At 51.7% G+C, this 18,035-nt stretch overlaps 1 protein-coding gene across 7 annotated transcripts in view; it reads right to left on the bottom strand.

Moving 5' to 3' along the window:
• The window catches only part of PFKFB4 (6-phosphofructo-2-kinase/fructose-2,6-biphosphatase 4), a 47,286-nt gene that overhangs the window by 23,471 nt on the left and 5,780 nt on the right, over positions 1 to 18,035 (bottom strand). For 6 of the 7 annotated variants that reach the window (XR_004352358.1, XR_004352359.1, XM_032650417.1 and 3 more), the window contains exons 2-9: positions 14,080 to 14,196; positions 13,824 to 13,920; positions 7,722 to 7,788; positions 5,003 to 5,077; positions 4,585 to 4,641; positions 4,047 to 4,168; positions 2,145 to 2,352; positions 1,456 to 1,602 (exon numbers count right to left, since the gene is read on the bottom strand). Coding sequence is in view for 5 of the 7 variants with exons in the window: in XM_032650417.1 (XP_032506308.1) it covers positions 1,456 to 1,602; positions 2,145 to 2,352; positions 4,047 to 4,168; positions 4,585 to 4,641; positions 5,003 to 5,077; positions 7,722 to 7,788; positions 13,824 to 13,920; positions 14,080 to 14,196 (890 nt within the window). In the remaining 2 variants the exon portion in view is untranslated. Of the gene's footprint in view, positions 1 to 1,455; positions 1,603 to 2,144; positions 2,353 to 4,046; positions 4,169 to 4,584; positions 4,642 to 5,002; positions 5,078 to 7,721; positions 7,789 to 10,263; positions 10,316 to 13,823; positions 13,921 to 14,079; positions 14,197 to 18,035 lie in introns of all 7 variants that reach the window. The other variant, XM_032650421.1, reaches the window with a different exon arrangement.

Below are 18,035 nucleotides of genomic sequence, written 5' to 3'. Positions count from 1 at the left end.
ATCTCACCCCACTGACCACTGCCTCCTCCTCTCTGCCTTGACTCCCATGACCCCATCAGCCTGGTTTCCCTTCCACCTCACCAGACACCTGTCCATAGCTTCCTCCACAGCCCCTTAAATGCCAGGGTTCCCCTGCGTTCTGTCCTGGGTCCTACTTTACCTCCCTCAGCCACCTGATCCATTCCACAGTTTCAAGCACCATGTCTGTGGGGGGGATGCCCAAGCCCCACCTCTCTTTGGAGATCGGATTGGCTCCTGGGTATCTGCTCTTGAACATCTCCCGGGAACGTCTTCCTTTCATTCACTACATATTTACTGAGCACTTACGATGTGGTGAACAAAATAGATTAGTTCCTGCCCTCAGCTGAGCTCATCACCTTCCTTGCCCCAGAACCCTTCCCAGTGGCTGGAAATCTGGAGCCATCCTAGATCCTTTTTAGACCCCTGGTTGGGCATCAACAACCTCTATCCTTTCATTAGGATCTTGGTCCCCAGCACCTGGCCCAGTTCCTAGCACACAGTAGCCTCACATAAATACGTGATAAATAAATGAAGAAACATCCCTCAAGTCCATCTACTCCTTTTTCACTGCCGCCACCCAAGTTCCAGATGTCATCACCTCACCAGGCCATTGCAAGGACCTCTAACTAGTCTCCCTTCTCCGGCTTGTCCCCCCACCTCATCCCAACAAAACAATTCTATCAGTTGGGGTGATCTTTGTAGGATTCAAATCTGATCTCGAGACTTCCATATCAGGCAATGGTAGACTAGCTTGTTTTAGACTAACACTCCACTGAGAGCTACTAGAAAAGCCAAACCGAAATAAATAAATTAATTAATTAAAAATCTGTTTGCTATCACCCTACAGCCACAAGGCAGAGAAGACCTAAGGGGCCAAGATCCTGAAGTGAAGGGAAGCCCAAGGAGGTGAAACTGGTATATGGCATCATTTTTCCCTTTGAGGTTTTCTTGATTTGAAAGTGGCAGTTAAAAGCATGACAAGCCAGCTGGTAGGCAAAATGGCTGAAGAGGGTCAAAAGGTATAAACTTCCAGTTATAAGATAAATAAGCCCTGGGGATGTAATGTACAGCATGGTGATTATAATTAACAATGTGTATCATATATTTGAAAATTGCTAAGAGAGTATGTCTTGAAAGTTCTCATCACAAGAAAACTAAAATTTGTAACTATGTGGTGATGGATGTTAACTAAACTTACTGTGATAATTATTTCGCAATACATACATACATCAAATCATCACTTTGTACACCTAGATAGTTATATACAAAAGAAGGGAAGGAGGGAGGCAGGGAAGGAGGGAGGGATGAATCAGAACCCTAAACAATAATGAAATGTTAAAGAGAAAGCTCTCCCTGACCCCCTTCAACACTGTCACCCTGGGTGAGTGCAGCTGTGCCCAGAGCTGGGCAGGGGAGGGAAGAGATGGTGATTACCGCATCAATCTCGTTGAGAACTTTCCACTGCTCATAAGGCACACCCAGGGCCTCAGCCGTCTGGATTGTCCGCTTCATCTGGCTTGTCCAAACCTTTAGGTCCTTGATGTTCTGATCCCTGATGAACTGGGCCAGACCCCTGGCAAACTGAAACACATCACAAGCAAATTCAGATGCACAGGTCCTGGGCTGCCCTCAAAGGGTCCATGGGGCCCAGCCTTAGAGAAAACAGTTTTGGTAAAAAACACGAACTAACTCTCAATGACACCGACACCCACACCCACAAGGGCTGTCCCTGTGCATTCTTCCGAGATCCTCAGTGTAGCTCCAGCTGTGGCTCATCAGGTCCCCTGCCAGTGCTCACCCCCCGACCATGTGCCCTAGGCTGTATGACCTTCCCACTGAGGTTTCAGTATCTCCCCTGGACTGTGGCATAGCATCAGCTACACTGTAGGGACTCAGCTCACTCCCAGAATGGCATGCCTCTCCAGGGAAAGGGAACCAGCTGGTGAGAGCTCGCGTGCAAGCCAGAGATTCAGGCATCTGCCGGGTGACCTTCCCTACAGAATGGGAACATTCCAGACTGAATGAGGTCATCCACCTGGATTGCATGTTAGATGGAGTCCAGCACCAGCACACGCACATGCACACAGAAATAAACACACACACACACACACACACACGCTGACCTCCCTGCCCCGGGCGGACAGTCCTGGGTCCCCGCCAATCCGGCCCTTGAGGTTGAGTTCGCTTTCCCCGTGCCGGCAGAGGTAGATGGAGCGGGGCGTCACATGGATGTTCATGAGGTAATACACAATGCGGCTCTGGATGTGGTCAGCCACACGGTTCACGATGTAGCTCTGCCCCACGTCCATGATCTTGATGTAGGACAGATCCCTTTCCAGAGAGGGTAGAGAGAAGCCTGTGAGTGTGACCGGGGTCCTTGAGGCCACGCCCTGCCAGCTCCAGGAACCATCCTCAGAGCCTTGCATCTCTGACCCCACCAGGCTTGAGACCACAACACACAGGCCTGCCAGCTGGTACGCGAGTGATGGGGGTGAGGTGGGAGCAACACGACACGCATGACATACAGACAAACCCCGTGAGAGGTGCTCCACACTCATCATGCTCCCAAAAGGTGACATTCAAAGCGAGGGGCCAGTCCTACCACCTCGGGACCTTCATCGCTGCTCTATGTCCCCCGGGCCCCTCTTGCCTACCTATGAGCTCTCAACGTACTATCTGTAAGGTGAACAAGAGACAGTTTTTCCAGGATTGACCTGGGAGTAGTTGGCAAACGCGCTTCCCCTCCAGTCTTCCTGGTCAGCCATCCATGGGCCTGGCCTTTCCTTCCCCCAGCGAACCCTCCCCCAAGAACCCAGCCCGGGTCATGTGTGTGTGCCGAGTGGTTGCCATGTCCCACACCAGGCAGCAGGTGGACGAGACAAGAAGCACAGGAGGATGGTGCTGGTGGCAGCAGCCAATAAGCCCAGCTCCGCCGCTTTCCCTGCTTTGGACCAGTGCAGTCCTGCAGCATGGAGAACAGAGCCACAAGGAGCAATGCCATGCTGGGGGGAGACCAGGAGAACCACAGAGGCCGGGGCAGCAGCACCGGATCAGTGCCAGCCTCGCTGAGGGGACTCAGTCCAGGGACTGTCCCTCAAACATCCCAGAAAACATCCCCCCAGCAGTCACTTGACTTCTTTCGTTCGTAACTATATATTCATACGTAATTATAAACAACCCAAGTACAAGTTCATATTCCACCCTTTTCACTTAATGCTACATAACATACACTTTCCCATGTCTCTTCAGCATGATTTATAAGGACTGTGTAATACTTTATTCAGTTATTAAAGTTAACTTAATTACTTAAGTGTTAATTACTTAAGTGTTATTCACTTAACCACTGCCCCCATTTCTGCTATAATACAGGAGTTGGCAAACTATGGCAAGTCAAACTCAGCCTGGTTTTGTAAATACAGTTTTATGGGAACACAATCATGCTTATTTATTTACGTATCGTCTATGTTCCTTTAGTACTAAATGGCAAAGTTAAGTAGCTGCAACAGAGACTGTATGCCCCCAAAGCCTAAAATACCTACCACCTGAGCCTTTACGGAAAGAGCTTGCCGGTGGCTGGCTGCTGTCCCCACCCAGCACTCAGTCCCACAGATCCCTGTTCCAGAGGGAGGCGGGCGGGGCTCACAAGCACTGGTTACTGCTAGCTGTTAGTGGGCAGGGTCTGGGCACCCCTTCCCCTTCTCAAAATACAGACCACCCACTGAAAGAAGAGCGTGTACTGTCTGCAAAAGCCTTGTGGGAAGACCCTCTGAATAGAAAACAGGCTTGATTTTCTGATGAAATAGCAGAAAACTGTGACTCACAGAGCTCCAGATAAAGCAGCTACGGTTCTGCAAGTCACCCCTGGGCCATGATTTCCACCCCGAGGAAAGAAACAAAAAAGGACAGACCATCTCTGCCCGCGGAGGTGGTCCCTCAGCCACCACCTTGAGGAGCCACAGGAGGCAGCTGAGTGGACCCCACCTACCACCCACCGCAGCCAAGGACACAGTGCTGCCCTGCCTCACCTGTCCAGGTCCTCGTCCAGCGACTCATATGAATTCTCATAGCACTCGATGCGCCTCATGAAATCCTCCGTGGCCTCATCGCTATCGTGGTTGACATAGTCAGGGCTGCCCAGTTTCACTTGCTGCCGGGGTCAGGCACAGAGCAAGGACACATCAGGGCCAGAGGCCAAGCAGGTCGGAGACCAAGGAGGATGCTGGGTTGTGGGGAGGCTGGGCAGGAGGATTGGCCTCCCAGGGGCACTGGTCCCATTAGGAAGAGCCCAGTGGCTCCCTGGTCCCAGCTCCCATACCAGTGCTAAGAGAGTATTACTGAACATCCTGTGATCACAGTCCCTCATCTTTGGGGGATGAGGGACTGTGATCGGGTGGGCAGTTCCCACCCAACCCAGAGATCTACCGCCTTCCCCCCCTACCCACAATGTTCAAGAAGACCAAGTTAAGGTCGGCCCAGGCACCAGCCTAACCTGGAGATGGACCTCACTGTCACAGGCCATCTTGGCTGTATTACTGCTCCCACAAGGTCAGATGCACCACTCACCACGATGTTGGCAGCTATGACCTCAGGATCCACACAGATGGACTCAACAAAAAAGGTCTGCAGCAAAGACCAGGGTGGGCAGGAGGGAAGGAACCAGAGACATATTTAGGGCCCTGAGCCTGGCTCCCCGGAGCTACCTACCCACTGAGGGCCATGCTGCCCAGAGGCCCTTCTTCAGGGGCTGGGGTCAGGTCAAGGAGCACAGAACCAAAGCAGGTGCCGCCCTATGAAGGACTCTCCCACCAAGACCCCCACTTCCTCAGAAAGATAACTCCAGGTGGAGAGAAAATCAATATCCCAAATCCACTCAGGAGCCCACCTGCCTGAGGCCAGTGGGCCTCAGGAGGCCGAGAAAGTGGCCCCAGAGGGCCTGAACGTGCCACAGCCCAACCAAGGAGGTAAGCCAAGGAGGCCTCACCTTGTAGCCATTCTGTTCCCCAAAATTAAAGATGGTCGCTCTCCGTTCTCGGGTGGTATTTGTTGCATCAAAAACCTAGGACCAAAATGGGGTTAACTCAGCCTCTGGTCCTGGAGAGGGTGGGAGGCCACCCGACAGCTGTAGCACAGGGACTGGATTTCTCATCAGGACCAGTTGCCGTTCGGCCATCCGCCAGGCCAATCTTCTTCAGACATGCAATGGCTGGGCTGGTCCTCCCCTTCCTTGGGGAGCACCCCAAGGAAGCTGGAAGCAGGGCAGCAGGCACTCACTCACAAGACTTCCAGTGAAACTAGTTAAACTTGTAGAACTAAACCCATGTTTACTTCCACTCCATCCTGTCACCCCAGTAAAATGGGAACAGGAGAGGAGAGGAGATGGGAAATGTCAACACAGTTTTTTAAGATAGACACATGGTAACTGGCTCAGAGAAACAGAGAAAACCAAACACAAACCTACACCAACCAGAGCACACCTGCTTGTGCAGAACCACGGTAGTCAGGAACAGGGCACAGGCATCTCTGAAAAACGAGACAAGTGTGCAGAAGAAACGGGAGGACTGGCTGGTGGTGCAAGTGGAGCCCCAGACCCCCTCCTTGCCTCCTCCAGGCAGGCTGTGACCCTCCCTGGGGCCTGCCCAGCACTCAGGGGCAGCCCACCCAAGCAGCTTTTAGAGCATAACTTTTTACAAAGGGCATTTGACCAGAGCTCACTGGATGCTCCAGCAAAACCTCTAACATGAAAAACAAAGACTAAATCAAAAAGAATAAAAGGAACTTCAAGAAATGAGGACAGGGAGGGACTTCCATGGTGGTGCAGTGGTTAAGAATCTGCCTGCCAATGCAGGGGACACAGGTTCGATCCCTGGTCCGGGAAGATCACACATGCCGCGGAGCAACTAAGCCTGTGCACCACAACTACTGAGCCTGCGCTCTAGACCCTGCGAGCCACAACTACTGAGCCTGCGCTCTAGACCCTGAGAGCCACAACTACTGAAGCCTGCAAGCTTAGAGCCCGTGCTCCACAACAAGAGAAGCCACCACAAAGAGAAGCATGCACACCAAAATGAAGAGTAGCCCCCGCTCGCCGCAACTAGAGAAAGCCTGCGTGCAGCAATGAAGACCCAATGCAGCCAAAAATAAATAAAAGATAAATAAATTTATTTTTTTTTAAAAAAAGAAGAAGATGGGAGGGGAGTGGGGACTCAGTTGTGAGAAAGCAGCGGGGGTGGTTTAACAAAGTAAAATATATGACATTTCTCTGAGCTGCTGGAGAAGAGTTTCCTGATGGAAAGGGTCCCCCCAAGGACCCAGCATTGCGGAGAAGACCCACCATAAAGCACATCACCTTGAAGACCCTTAAAAGCTTCCCCAGAGGAAGGGGCATGAGAAGCCCCCAGTTTCCTCTAGGAAATAAAACTTTTCTTTTTTTTTTTTTTTTTTGCGGTACGCGGGCCTCTCACTGTTGTAGCCTCTCCCGTTGCGGAGCACAGGCTCCAGACGCGCAGGCTCAGCGGCCATGGCTCACGGGCCCAGCCGCTCAGCGGCATGTGGGATCTCCCCGGACCGGGGCACGAACCCGTGTCCCCTGCATTGGCAGGCAGACTCTCAACCACCGCGCCACCAGGGAAGCCCTTTTCTTTTTTTTTTTTTAACTTCTTTTTGCCTGCAACGTGCAGCTTGTGGGATCTTAGTTCCCTGACCAGGGACTGAACCTAGGCCCTCAGCAGAAAGAGCATGGAGTCCTAACAACTGGACTGCCGGGGAATTCCCTAGCGAAAAAAAACTTTTAAGGAGGATCAGCAAATCAGAATGACATCAGACTTTCCCACAGCCACTCTAGAAGCCATAATACAATGGAGCAATGTCATGAAAATTCTAAAACAAACGTTCTTTCCACCCATCCATCAAATGTGAGGATAAAGAAAAGACATTTCTAGACATGCAAAGTCTCACAAAATTTACTTCCCAAGTACCTTTCTCAGAAAGCTATTAGAGGATGTGCTCCAACAAAACAAGTCAGTAAAGCAAGGAAAAGCAAGACATGGGATCCAAGAGCAGGGCATTCAACTCAGGAGGGAAGAGAAGGAAATTCCCAGGATGACAGCTGTGCCACAGACAGACCTAGAGGGCAACTGATCTAGATGGGGCTGGGGGACGGAGCTCCAGGATGCATGCCTTCAAAAGGAAAAAGGAAGGAAAAAATAGCCCGTGTTTGACTACATAGGGCTGGGGTAGGGCCCTTTCCTGCAGACACCCTTGCTCAGCCTTGTCCCACCTGTCCATCTGACAGGAGGGGCCAACACAGAGGGGGAATTCCCTTACCCAGCATTCAACTGATTCCTGGAATAGCCACCAAATGTTGAGCTGGATGCTCTCCACACCAGGAGAAATCACATTTGCTAAAGACTTAGGTAACATGACACCTCTAACTTGTGGAGTGGCCAAGAATGTGAGTATTCAGAGGGAAGTCCAGCAGGGTCAAACACAACCACAAGCCCAGAGGGAAATTCCTGGCCCACATCTGGCCTCTGGCTTCTTCCAGCACAGCAGCTGCAGACTTCTTCCCAGGGGCTGGCACCCAGGGGTATCTAGGGCCACATACACCCTGCCTTCCCCTCCAGATGCCTGATAAGTAAAGGGGTAGAAGTATGTGGGCTCCCATATGTCACTCCCAGATACCACCAGGGTGTTATACTCACCGCCACATGCCCCCCCTCCTCACTAAGGAACCGCCGAACATCTCGGAGGGCTGCCAGGGCACACTGCCTTCAGAAAAGAAAACACAGGTCAGCCAAGCACCTGACTTGTTGCTGCAGAGCAGTAGGTCAGGGATATATCCTATGCCAGATAGGAGACGGGGCAGCCCCTGGGCCCCCTTCTCTCTTCTCAAGGTTTCTCTTTCCTTGGGAAGATTTTCAGTGTTTGGCAACCCTGCTCCTGTAGGTGGAAGGCTATGTGTTTCTGGCCATCAGGAACTTTTTTTTTTTTTTAATTGGAGTATAGTTGCTTTACAACATTGTGTTAGTTTATACTGCACAGCAAAGTGAATCAGCTATACGTATACATGTATCACCTGTTTTTGGATTTCCTTCTCATTTAGGTCACCACAGAGCATTGAGTAGAGTTCCCTGTGCTATACCAGTAGGATCTCATTAGTTATCTATTTTATACATAGTATCAATAGTGTATATATGTCAATCCCAATATCCCAACTCATCCCACCACCCCCTTTCCCCCTTGGTATACATACAGGAATACTTTTTGAAATACCACTTTTCTGTACTTTCCTTCTTCATCTCATCATGTACAAATCCAGCCTACCATTTTGCCATATTCATGATTTCTAAGTGTCATGCATTTCCCCTGACTATCAAAATAAGCGCTTTTAAAACCAGACTCTCCCTTGTGTGTGTGTTGGGGGCAAGGCAGGCGGTGCAGGTGGTGGGAAAGGAGAGACAGTACTGCTGGCCCCCAAGGCAGCATTAAGCTTAATGTTCAATTTTCCTTTCTAGAAGGGAGATGTGGACTAAGAATGCCACCTGATGTATCAGCAAACAAAAGGTGTTGCAGCCATCAAGCTATCAGCCACTGCAGCCACCCCCAATGGGGCCCCCTCAGGGGACTCAGAATGGGAAAGAACAGGACACTGGCCCCAGAGAGCTGAGGTGCATATCAAAGGAATGATTTCAATGAGCCCACACATGGCACCTACCTTACCTCTGCAGAGCAGTCCCTCAGTTATCTGAGAGGCTGTCTTCTAGGCTTAAGTCCTCAGTTTTGTTCACTGAATAAAACATAAGTCTCAACTTTTAGACTGTTCATTTCTTTCAGTGGACCAAGAACACCCTACATGATCCCTTCTGGAGGAGGGTGCCGTGTCTCTGCCTCTCGCACCCGAGTCCACAGGTGCTCTGGAAGGGCAAAACCCTCACCATGACTGACCACTGACTACACTGTCTGTCCTCAGACATCTCAGCCTTTCCGTTTATTGCTGCAAAATGGATTGCCACATATAAGGATCTTTCTGACTTTATCCATTTCCCCTATAAGGTCCGAAGATAGATAAATCACTTTGACTTTTTATCTATGCAGGGGAGCAGAATTTGCCACCCCAAAATATGTCTCTTTGGCATAAGGATTATTTTAGGCTGATTATTTTTAAGACTCTGCAGACACGGGAGCAGCTCTGAAAACATGAGTAGAAGTTACCCTTTTTTGAGAGACATTTACAAGTATAAGGGAAATCTCCATTTGTAAGGGGGTCTCCATCGCTGTACCAGGAGGAGGGAGATGATCTTTATCTCTAGAAACTATTATCACTCCTGAAGGCACAGATTGAGTGACTGCTTGATTTAGGCCACGCCAGACGTCTTGCAGAATCTCAGTTCCCAGCGATTGAACCCAGGCCCCCGACAGTGGAAGCTCCAAGTCCGCAGCCAGGGAATTCCCTGAAGGCATAGATTTAAGTCTGCATAACAACCTTACCCTCGTTTACTGAGCTTTTCCGGGTAAATTCTCCTGACTCCTCACCCACAACATCTTCTTTTCTCTTCAGCTGAAGATGGTATTTAAGGGGAGGGCTTCCCAGGTCTCTCACACGTGTGTAGGAGGTATACGTGCTATTAAACTTTTTTTCTGTCCTGTTAATCTGTGTCATGTCAATTTAATTATTAGACCAGCCAAAGAACCTAGAAGGTAAGAAGGGAAATTTTTTCCTCCCAAACACTATTACCTGTACTTTTTTGATGTAAAAGTAAAGTTAGATCTCCCATTTGTTTGATCTTGGGATTTTGTGTGTAAACCCCTAGTGCATCAAAGGACTGTGCCAGGCCAAGCCAGGCCAGTGTGCCCAAGCATGGAAACAGAGGCCGACCAGACTGCTGGGGTCATGAGGAAACTGGGGGCAGAGCTGAGTCCAGGTCACTGGAAGGAGCTCTGCTCTTATGCCTCCTTGTGACCTTTCTGTGCTCTATTAGGCCTTTCAATTAAGACCCCAAAGTGCTTTCTTCTGCCAAAAAACCTGAATTCTGAAAGTCCAGGAAGCTGGCATTGATAAGGACAGAGTAAAGGGACAAAGTAGGTGACTAGTTAATCCCACTAAGGGATCATAAGGAAAAAGTATGGGAGACCTCTATAAGAAAATGATCACTCAAGAAAGCAGGTTTGCTTAACCACAAAACCATGCAACAGAAGCATGAGACATGCCCCCAGACAATAAAACAATGGTGGAATGAAACCCACCTCCTGCCCAGTGGTAAGTTAATGATTCCTAGGACATGCTCCTTTGTGCTCACTAAAAACAAAAGTATAAGGAAAGGGTGACATTATACTGAAACCTGAGCTGATTTACCATGTTTTAGTATATATTACCACCTTTTTGCTCATTTCCATTGCGCCATGACAGTCCCAGTTTGACCACTAGGGACAAGAAAACTCCGCCCCCCACCCCCACGTGGAGGAGGAGCTGATGATGGAAGCTTGATGTCTACTCAAGGATGAGGAAGCAGGTGGTCTTCTCCCCCCCTCACTCTCCCTTTGATTATAAAACTAGCCTACTAAGTTCTGGGCACAGTGCCCTCCTGCCCACCCACTTGTAAACCTCACAAGTGTCCTATTCTAATAAATCACTTATCTATCACTTTGTCTCTCGCTGAATTCTTTCTGCACTGAGACATAAAGAACCAGAGCTTCTCAGAGCCCCCCACATCCCCGAGACACATTTCTGCAGTTTCAGCATGGCTGGGGCCATTTCTTGCCACCCACATTTAGAGCCCCATGTTCTGGGCTAAGATCTCTGTGGGCTGCTCTGGCTGAGGCTGCACCAAGTAGGAGGGATCTCAGGGCCCAGGTGGAGATGCTGGGGGAACAGCCTGGGAGCCTGCACACGTGTGGGTGTGAGTGTGGATGGGCACACACGTGCATGCATGGGTGGATATGTGTATGTGTAAGTCTGTGAGTGAGCACCTGTGAGCATTCCTTGGGCCCCTGTGGAAGTGCAGCTGTGCACATACTAGAGGGTGTATGTGGTTTGATAAATACATTTGGTCTTTGTCCTGGGTTCTTGGCAGAGCTCCTAAGACCCCTGGAATTTCTTAAGTGATAGGAGTGATTTTTGTCATTCACAAGGAGCCCCTTCCAATCACACCTGAGTTGATGCTAATGTAGCGACTCAGGCTGGGGCCCCTAGACAGCCTCAGCATGGGGCTGATCACCAGAAAGTGGTGAAAGGGTTGGAACATTCAGCCCTGCCACCATCCTCCAGGAAGGGAGGTGGGGGCTGAAGATGAATTGAATGATGAGATGAGAGTTGAAGAGCTTCCAGGTTGACGAGATGAGGTGCTGGGAGGGTGCCAGACCCCGAGACGGCTGGAAGCTCCCCACACTGCCCCCTTCCTTGCCTGTGCACCTCTTCCACTTGGCTGTTCCCGAGTTGTATCCTTCATAATAAACCAGTAAACACAACTCAAGTATGTTCCTGAGCTCTGTGAGCTGGAACAGTAACCTGCAGAAGAGGGGGTTGTGGGAACCCCCAACTTATAGCCAGTTAGAAGTACGGGTGCCCCCCGCCGAGACTTGTCACTGGTGTGTGAAGTGGGGTCAGTCTTGAGGGACTGAGTCCTTAACCTGTGGGAACTGATGCTAACTGCAGGTAGACAGGGTCAGAATTTAATTCAATTGAACTGTTGGACACCAGTTGGTGTCAGGAGGATATGCACGTGTGTGAACGCCCACGTGTGTACATACGGTATGTGTACACACCTTCCTGCAGTATGTGACTGTGTGCACATATATGAGGGTGCCTGGTGTGTATTTACACGCATACCCATGTGTACATAAAGAGGGAGCACCTGCACATGTACAGATGGCTGTACATGCCCTCTTCTAGATCTTCCACTGTGCCCAGTGTTAGGGACAGACCTCCACATCGTGTAGCTCTAGGAAGCTCAACAATGTGTACGTACCTGGGCCTCTGGGAAATGCAGGCTTCTCTTCCCAGGTTTCCCATTTTTAAAAAGTCTGATCTTTCTATTTTGCCAATTATCTGTGGGACATTTGGGGCTGGTTAATGGGAAATGGCCCCATGGCCCAGGGGCCAGACCCAGGCTTTGGATACACGAGGGAGACTTTCTAGGAACAGCCAGAGGGTGTGCCTACAGAGAGGCACGCGTGAATCTGCCCCCAGCTTCTACTGCTGGGGCCTCTGTTCCAGCTGGGTAACCCTAGACCAGCTTCCTTACCTCCTCTGAGTCTGGGTTTCGCCATGAGAATTAATCCCAATGCTCCTACCTTCAATGGGCAGTCTAAGCAGAATGACCAGCGACCTCTGGGAAGGCTAGCTTCCTTCTTCTCCCCACAAACACTCTGGATTCAGACAGGCCTGGCTTCAAATCAAACCCTGAGGGATCCCGGACAATACCACCACTTCCTGACCTCAGTCTCAGCATCTAGGGGAGTGAGGCACCACAGCCCACTGTAGGGAAGATCAAAGCAGCTAATGAGTGCCCACAGCTTAAGGTTGTTGCAGAATTTGCATTTGATGCAACCTTTGATCTACAAATTGAGTACTTCTGGAATGATGGACGGACAGTTTTTAGTGGTACATGGGGTTAGATTTAAGTCTGGACTCTGTGAAGTTACTTGGGATCTTGTGTGAGACTGCTGAGCCTCAATTTCCTCATCTTTAAGTTGGTGGGCAGGGGGCGGCAATGGGCATCACACACACACAGCACACAGTAGGTTCAAATATCAGTACCCTCACTTTCGTCTGGGTCGTTATCACAGAGGGCCTACCCTTGAGTTTTACCCACAATTCACAGTTCGGCCCCAGAGACCTGAATGTCAGACTCCACTTCCCCTCTGGTTGCAGCAGCCCGCCCTGCCCCATTGACTCAACAGCAGAGGCACGGAAGGGCCAAGCCCCACGATGGGGAACTCCTGCCCCCTGGTGGCCAGAGAGGGAGCAGGTCAACCACAGCAATAACCAGGGGCTTCTGGCCTGGGGCTTGATTTGGGAAGGTCACTAGAGCTGGGCCAACCTCTGCTCAAAGCCCTCCCACAACCGCTGGGCCCAGAACAAGGGCAGGAAGCTTCTTGATCCCTCAGTTGACACCTGCCGAGTACAGCATAGCATAGCTCCTCAGACCACAGCTGGTGCTCAGTTTTTCTGGAGAAAGCAATCAATTCAAGTCTGAATGGAGAGGGAGAGTGGGTATCATATGCAAATTTCCATCTCGTCACCCAGCAACACTGAGGCAACTTCAAAGGAAAGCCAAGGCCTACCCAACACATACCAAGAACATGACAAGCAGCCTCCAAATACCAGTAGGAGGCTTATCCTGGGGCAAGGGAGGAAACGCCCCAGTTCTGGGTCTGGTCCTTCTGGCTTTGCGAGAAGGTGTCAGGAGGTAGTCCCAGTCCCACTCTGCCGTACCCCTGAGGCCTGTATCTCTACTTCACCTAGGGCTCCCCTCCCTATCAGAGCCCATCCCCATGGATGGCCTGGGGTAAGCCAACGGGCCCTGGCTAAGCCTCTACCATCTCCCTGAAGCTCCACGCTCCCCTCCCACAGATATCCCACAGGGCAGGGCAGGGCGAGCCACCAAGGGGCCAAATACCCACTCCCTTTGTCCCCAAACCCAGCACATCCTCATCCCCACCACATCCTGGGAGGTCAAGAAACTAGCCCTGTTACAGCCCACAGGGTAGGGCAAGGCCAGGTCTCAGGAACGGCTTGGTCATCACTAGCAACTGGGCTCCAGGGCCTTCTTCATAAACAAACACACATACGCACACAAACTCACTTCCTGATTTTCAGGCCCTCTTCATTGTCTGGAAGGAAAAACTCAAAAGACTTGTATGTCTTGACCATGTCCCGGCGATACTGGCCAACGTTGAATTCTGGGGGAAGGGAGAGGCTCAGTTTTCACACAACAGCATCCCTCCCCAACCCCTGACCTTGACCCACCCCCAGGCTCTGTGGCAGTCCAGCCTTCTCACTCCTCCCCGCTCCCCCACAAAGTCCCAAAGCCCCCTTGGAAAGCCAAGGCTGAGTCTCACCCCTCGTGGGCACGCCAATCCAGTTCAGGTAGCGGGTCAGCTTCTTAGAGATGTAGGTCTTGCCCCTGGCAGGCAGCCCCACCATGACAATGAGCGTCGGGCAGTTGGTCATGCAAACTGAAAGGCAAGGAGCAGTGTCTGAGGAGGCCGGACCCCTCCCAGTGGGCCCCTCCTTCCAGGCCCAGCATCAGATGTGCCTTCCCAGGCTCCTGGCAGCAGAGAGCTCCCTGGGCACCCCCAGACCGTGGTCTCTAACCAGCGCTGGCATGCCCAGTTCCCTAGGCCTGTCAGTGCTCAGGGAGACGCCACGGGATCTCGCCAGCATTTACCCTGATGTGCACCATCAGATATAAAGCTGGAGCTGCCACGGCCCTGGCTAAACTCTGCGGGGGAATTCCCCTGGCAGGTGGGACAGCGCCAAAACCCAGTGGGGTATTCAATGCCTGCCTGTCATCCAGGAACCCGTCATTCAGCATTCCTGCTCACACAGCACCACTGCTTCCGCTCCCCAGGGAGAATTTCTCTTCATCTACAAAGCCCGGAAGCAGCTTCTGCAGTGAGTCCTTCCTCCAAGGCACCTGCATGCCCACCTGCTGCGCTCTCTCCCTCAACCCAGTCATCTCGCCAATGAGTCTGCTCTCCACAACTGATCACTTGGGGTGAAAGCAGCCCTGCAGTGTCTGAGCCATTCAGGATCCTGAGGCCTGGCAGATTTGGTGCTCAAAAATTGTGGGCAGGGAAGGAGACGGAGGCACCTCAAAACCCACCAGGGTGAGGGCCACAGGGGGCTGAGACCAGAGACCCAGGCCAATGCCACAGGGCGGTCCCTCTGATAGCCAGCCACCGCCATCCCATGTGCCACCAGGTCGGTGTGCCAAAAAGAGAAGCTGCCAAGGCTAGAGGCGGGGAAGAGTCTGCACCCAGCCCCCAAATCCATGGCCCACTAAGACAGACACCAAGGAAGCAGAACTGCCAGACTATGGGATCCAGCTCCACTTTCAGTGTGGTCTCACCTCAGAAGCCTCAGGAAGCTTCCCTTTCATCGTCCTCAGGACCTGGGCCAGGTAAAACCACAGCAGACAGATGGACAGAGGTGGGGACCTGTCACTACCCCTCCTCTGCCCACATGGCTCTGCAAGTGCTTTCATCTGGTAGCCCTCCTCAGACAGACTGCTGGACCCCACCCTTCAACCTGTCTCCCTCACTGGAGATGGAGTGCAGAGGTGGTCAGAGTCAGTCAGGCCTGGGTTCCTATCTTGACTCTGACACTTACTGGCAGCTCTGAGCCTTGGTGTCCTCACCTGTAAAATGGGATGATAATCCCTCAGCGACGCCTAGCAATATCCCCATGTAAGAGCTGGAACACTTCCAGGAAGCTGTGCCCTCTGCCTGGACTTGGCAGCCCGCCTGGCTAAGGACACAGATGTATCTCAGGACTGCGCTTGGGACTTGGGGTGCAGAGGCAACTGTCTGTCTCCAGGCAGGCCCCGAATAGAAGTAAAAGACCCTGCTTGCCAGTGGGGGCTCTGTCACTCCTGTGCATGACTTTTGGGCAAATGTGACCCATTCTGCAAGTCCCAGGGGAGAGAAGGAGGGGATCCTGCAGACACAGCCCGATGGTGAGTAAGAATGAGGAAACTTGCAGAAAAACCTCAGCGTTGGGACTTCCCTGGTGGCGCAAGTGCTTAAGAATCCGCCTGCCAATGCAGGGGACACGGGTGCAAGCCCTGGCCCGGGAAGAGCCCACATGCTGCGGAGCAACTAAGCCCATGTGCCACCACTACTGAGCCTGCGCCATAGAGCCCGCGTGCCACAACTACTGAAGCCTGTGCGACTAGAGCCTGTGCTCCACAACAAGAGAAGCCAGCACGATGAGAAGCCTGCACACCCAACGAAGAGTAGCCCCCGCTCACTGCAACTAGAGAAAGCCCACACGCAGCAACAAAGACCCAACGCAAACAAAAATAAATTTATTTTTTAAAAAAACAAAAACCTCAGCATTGGCTAAGCTGAGAGAAAAACAAGTTAGGCAAGGCCCTGCATCCTGAGGGCCAGGCCAGTGCTGCTGAGTCCTGGGCTGTTTGCACAATTTCTGGCCGGTTGGTCAGGGCTCCCAAGCAACCACAGCGCAGTGCATCAGCTACTCACTGTGGGGAAAACCTGCGCCCAGCCTGATCCCTCTGATGAGGCCACCCCTTCCCATTGCTCCCTGAAGGGCTCTCCCACGACCCCAGGGCTGAGGTTCTGCATCACCTCTTCACAGCTTCCATCTTCCCAGAGACGCCCCTGGCCTCCTCCCACAGCGTTTGGTGACAGCATCCCCCCGCCCCATGCACAGCCATGGTGGGCAGTCAGGGCAGCAAATCAGGGCTGGGCACAAAACGAGAGCAATAAATTACCTATCACCTCTGCTCCTCAAGATAAGGTCCCAAGTCAATGATACAAAAGAAAATTCAAAGTACAAGCATATTTACACCCGCCCTGCTTGCAAGAGCAAAACACTGGGGAAGTTCCAGCAATGGAGAAATTGCAAACCGAGGCCCACACGGAGGAAACACACTTGAACCAAGGGCAGGTAGACCAGGTGAGTGGGGGCATGCAGTTGGAGCTGCAGATCTGGGCCCTCAGGACCTCAACATTGAGCAACAGGACAGCAGAACACACAGTTCAGAACATGGGGCATGTGCGGAAGGAAATCTGAAGATATGTCAACTCAGCTTTTCTCACTAGTTCCTGTAAATTATCTGTAAATTTGCTCAAGGCCACAAGAGCCCAAGGAGTCGAGAGGCTGAGACAAGCCTGGTGTTGGTGACTACTTTCTGGTGGTACCTCCGCAGGGGCAGCCACGAGTCCCTGGAGTGGGTTCCAGAACTAAGTCTTGAACTGCACCTGCCCCGACTTCCGTGGGCCGGGCTGGGGAAGGGAGAGTTCTTTAAAATAAAGCAAACTGGCATTATTGTCCTGTTCAGAGGGGAGAGAAAGCTGTCTCTCCTACTGTCCTGTGCACACACCAGTCGTGGCCTTACCCAGGCAGTCTTGCCACCTTTTGGCTAAGAAAAGCTATCAAATACTGTCCTTTCTGCCATGTTCCCCGAGTCCCCTTTCCATCTCCTACCCCATCTGCCCCCAGAGCTCCTCCAGGTCAATGACCAGAAAGGTAACAGCTTCCAGGCCCTCTGTGTAGCCCTGAATTCTATCAAAAGGAGGAAGAATTGCTCATGAAGAGTGGGGGAGGAGAAGGCAGGGAACATCCCTCAGCCAACCAGCCTCTGTTGCCCTGAGGAGCTCAGACTAGACACCAAAGACAACCCACCACACAGCACAGACTAGGGTCCCTCCTCATCCTCTTCTCTATAAAGCCCTGTGATCAAGTCAACTTCCACCCACCTTGACCCTCAGGTTCCCACCTGTCCTTGTGGTCCTCCAATCTAGTTAGAAGCCCACTACGCAAAGGGTAAGATGCTGCATGAATACGGGCTTGGGACCTGAGGTGCTGGTTCCTTGTTCATTCCCTGCTTACTCCCTCCTTGCTGTGAACTGTGAGACCCTAGCCTGGGGTCCAAACCCCCACACGATTTGCAGGTCTCATCTTTAGCCTCTTGGGTGCTACCTCCTCCTCCTCCAGGAAGCCCTCCTGTGCCAGGCCAGCTCACAGTCCCACCCACTGCAACACCCTGAGGCAGTGCCATGGCACGAGCCCCTCTGCTCAGGCCAGAGCCACATTTTAGTTGCATACCTGGAGCTTGGAGAAACACAGGCCTGCCCCAGGGGCAGTTAGACCTGGGCAAGTCCCCTCCCATTGGGCCTCAACTCCTTTGCCACCTGAAAGGGGGTTGGCTTGGAGCTTCAATCCCTGACTTTGAGGTATGGAGAAGCAAAGAAACAACAGTGATGATAAATTACAAAATTACCTGCTACCATTTATCAAGCACTTATCAAGAGGCTCACAGGACTTC

The sequence above is a fragment of the Phocoena sinus genome, chromosome 11 (assembly GCF_008692025.1).
Source record: "Phocoena sinus isolate mPhoSin1 chromosome 11, mPhoSin1.pri, whole genome shotgun sequence".
Classification (NCBI taxonomy): Eukaryota; Metazoa; Chordata; class Mammalia; order Artiodactyla; family Phocoenidae; genus Phocoena; species Phocoena sinus.
Note: the sequence above shows the minus strand (reverse complement) of the source record. Positions and strands in the feature narration are given on the sequence as shown.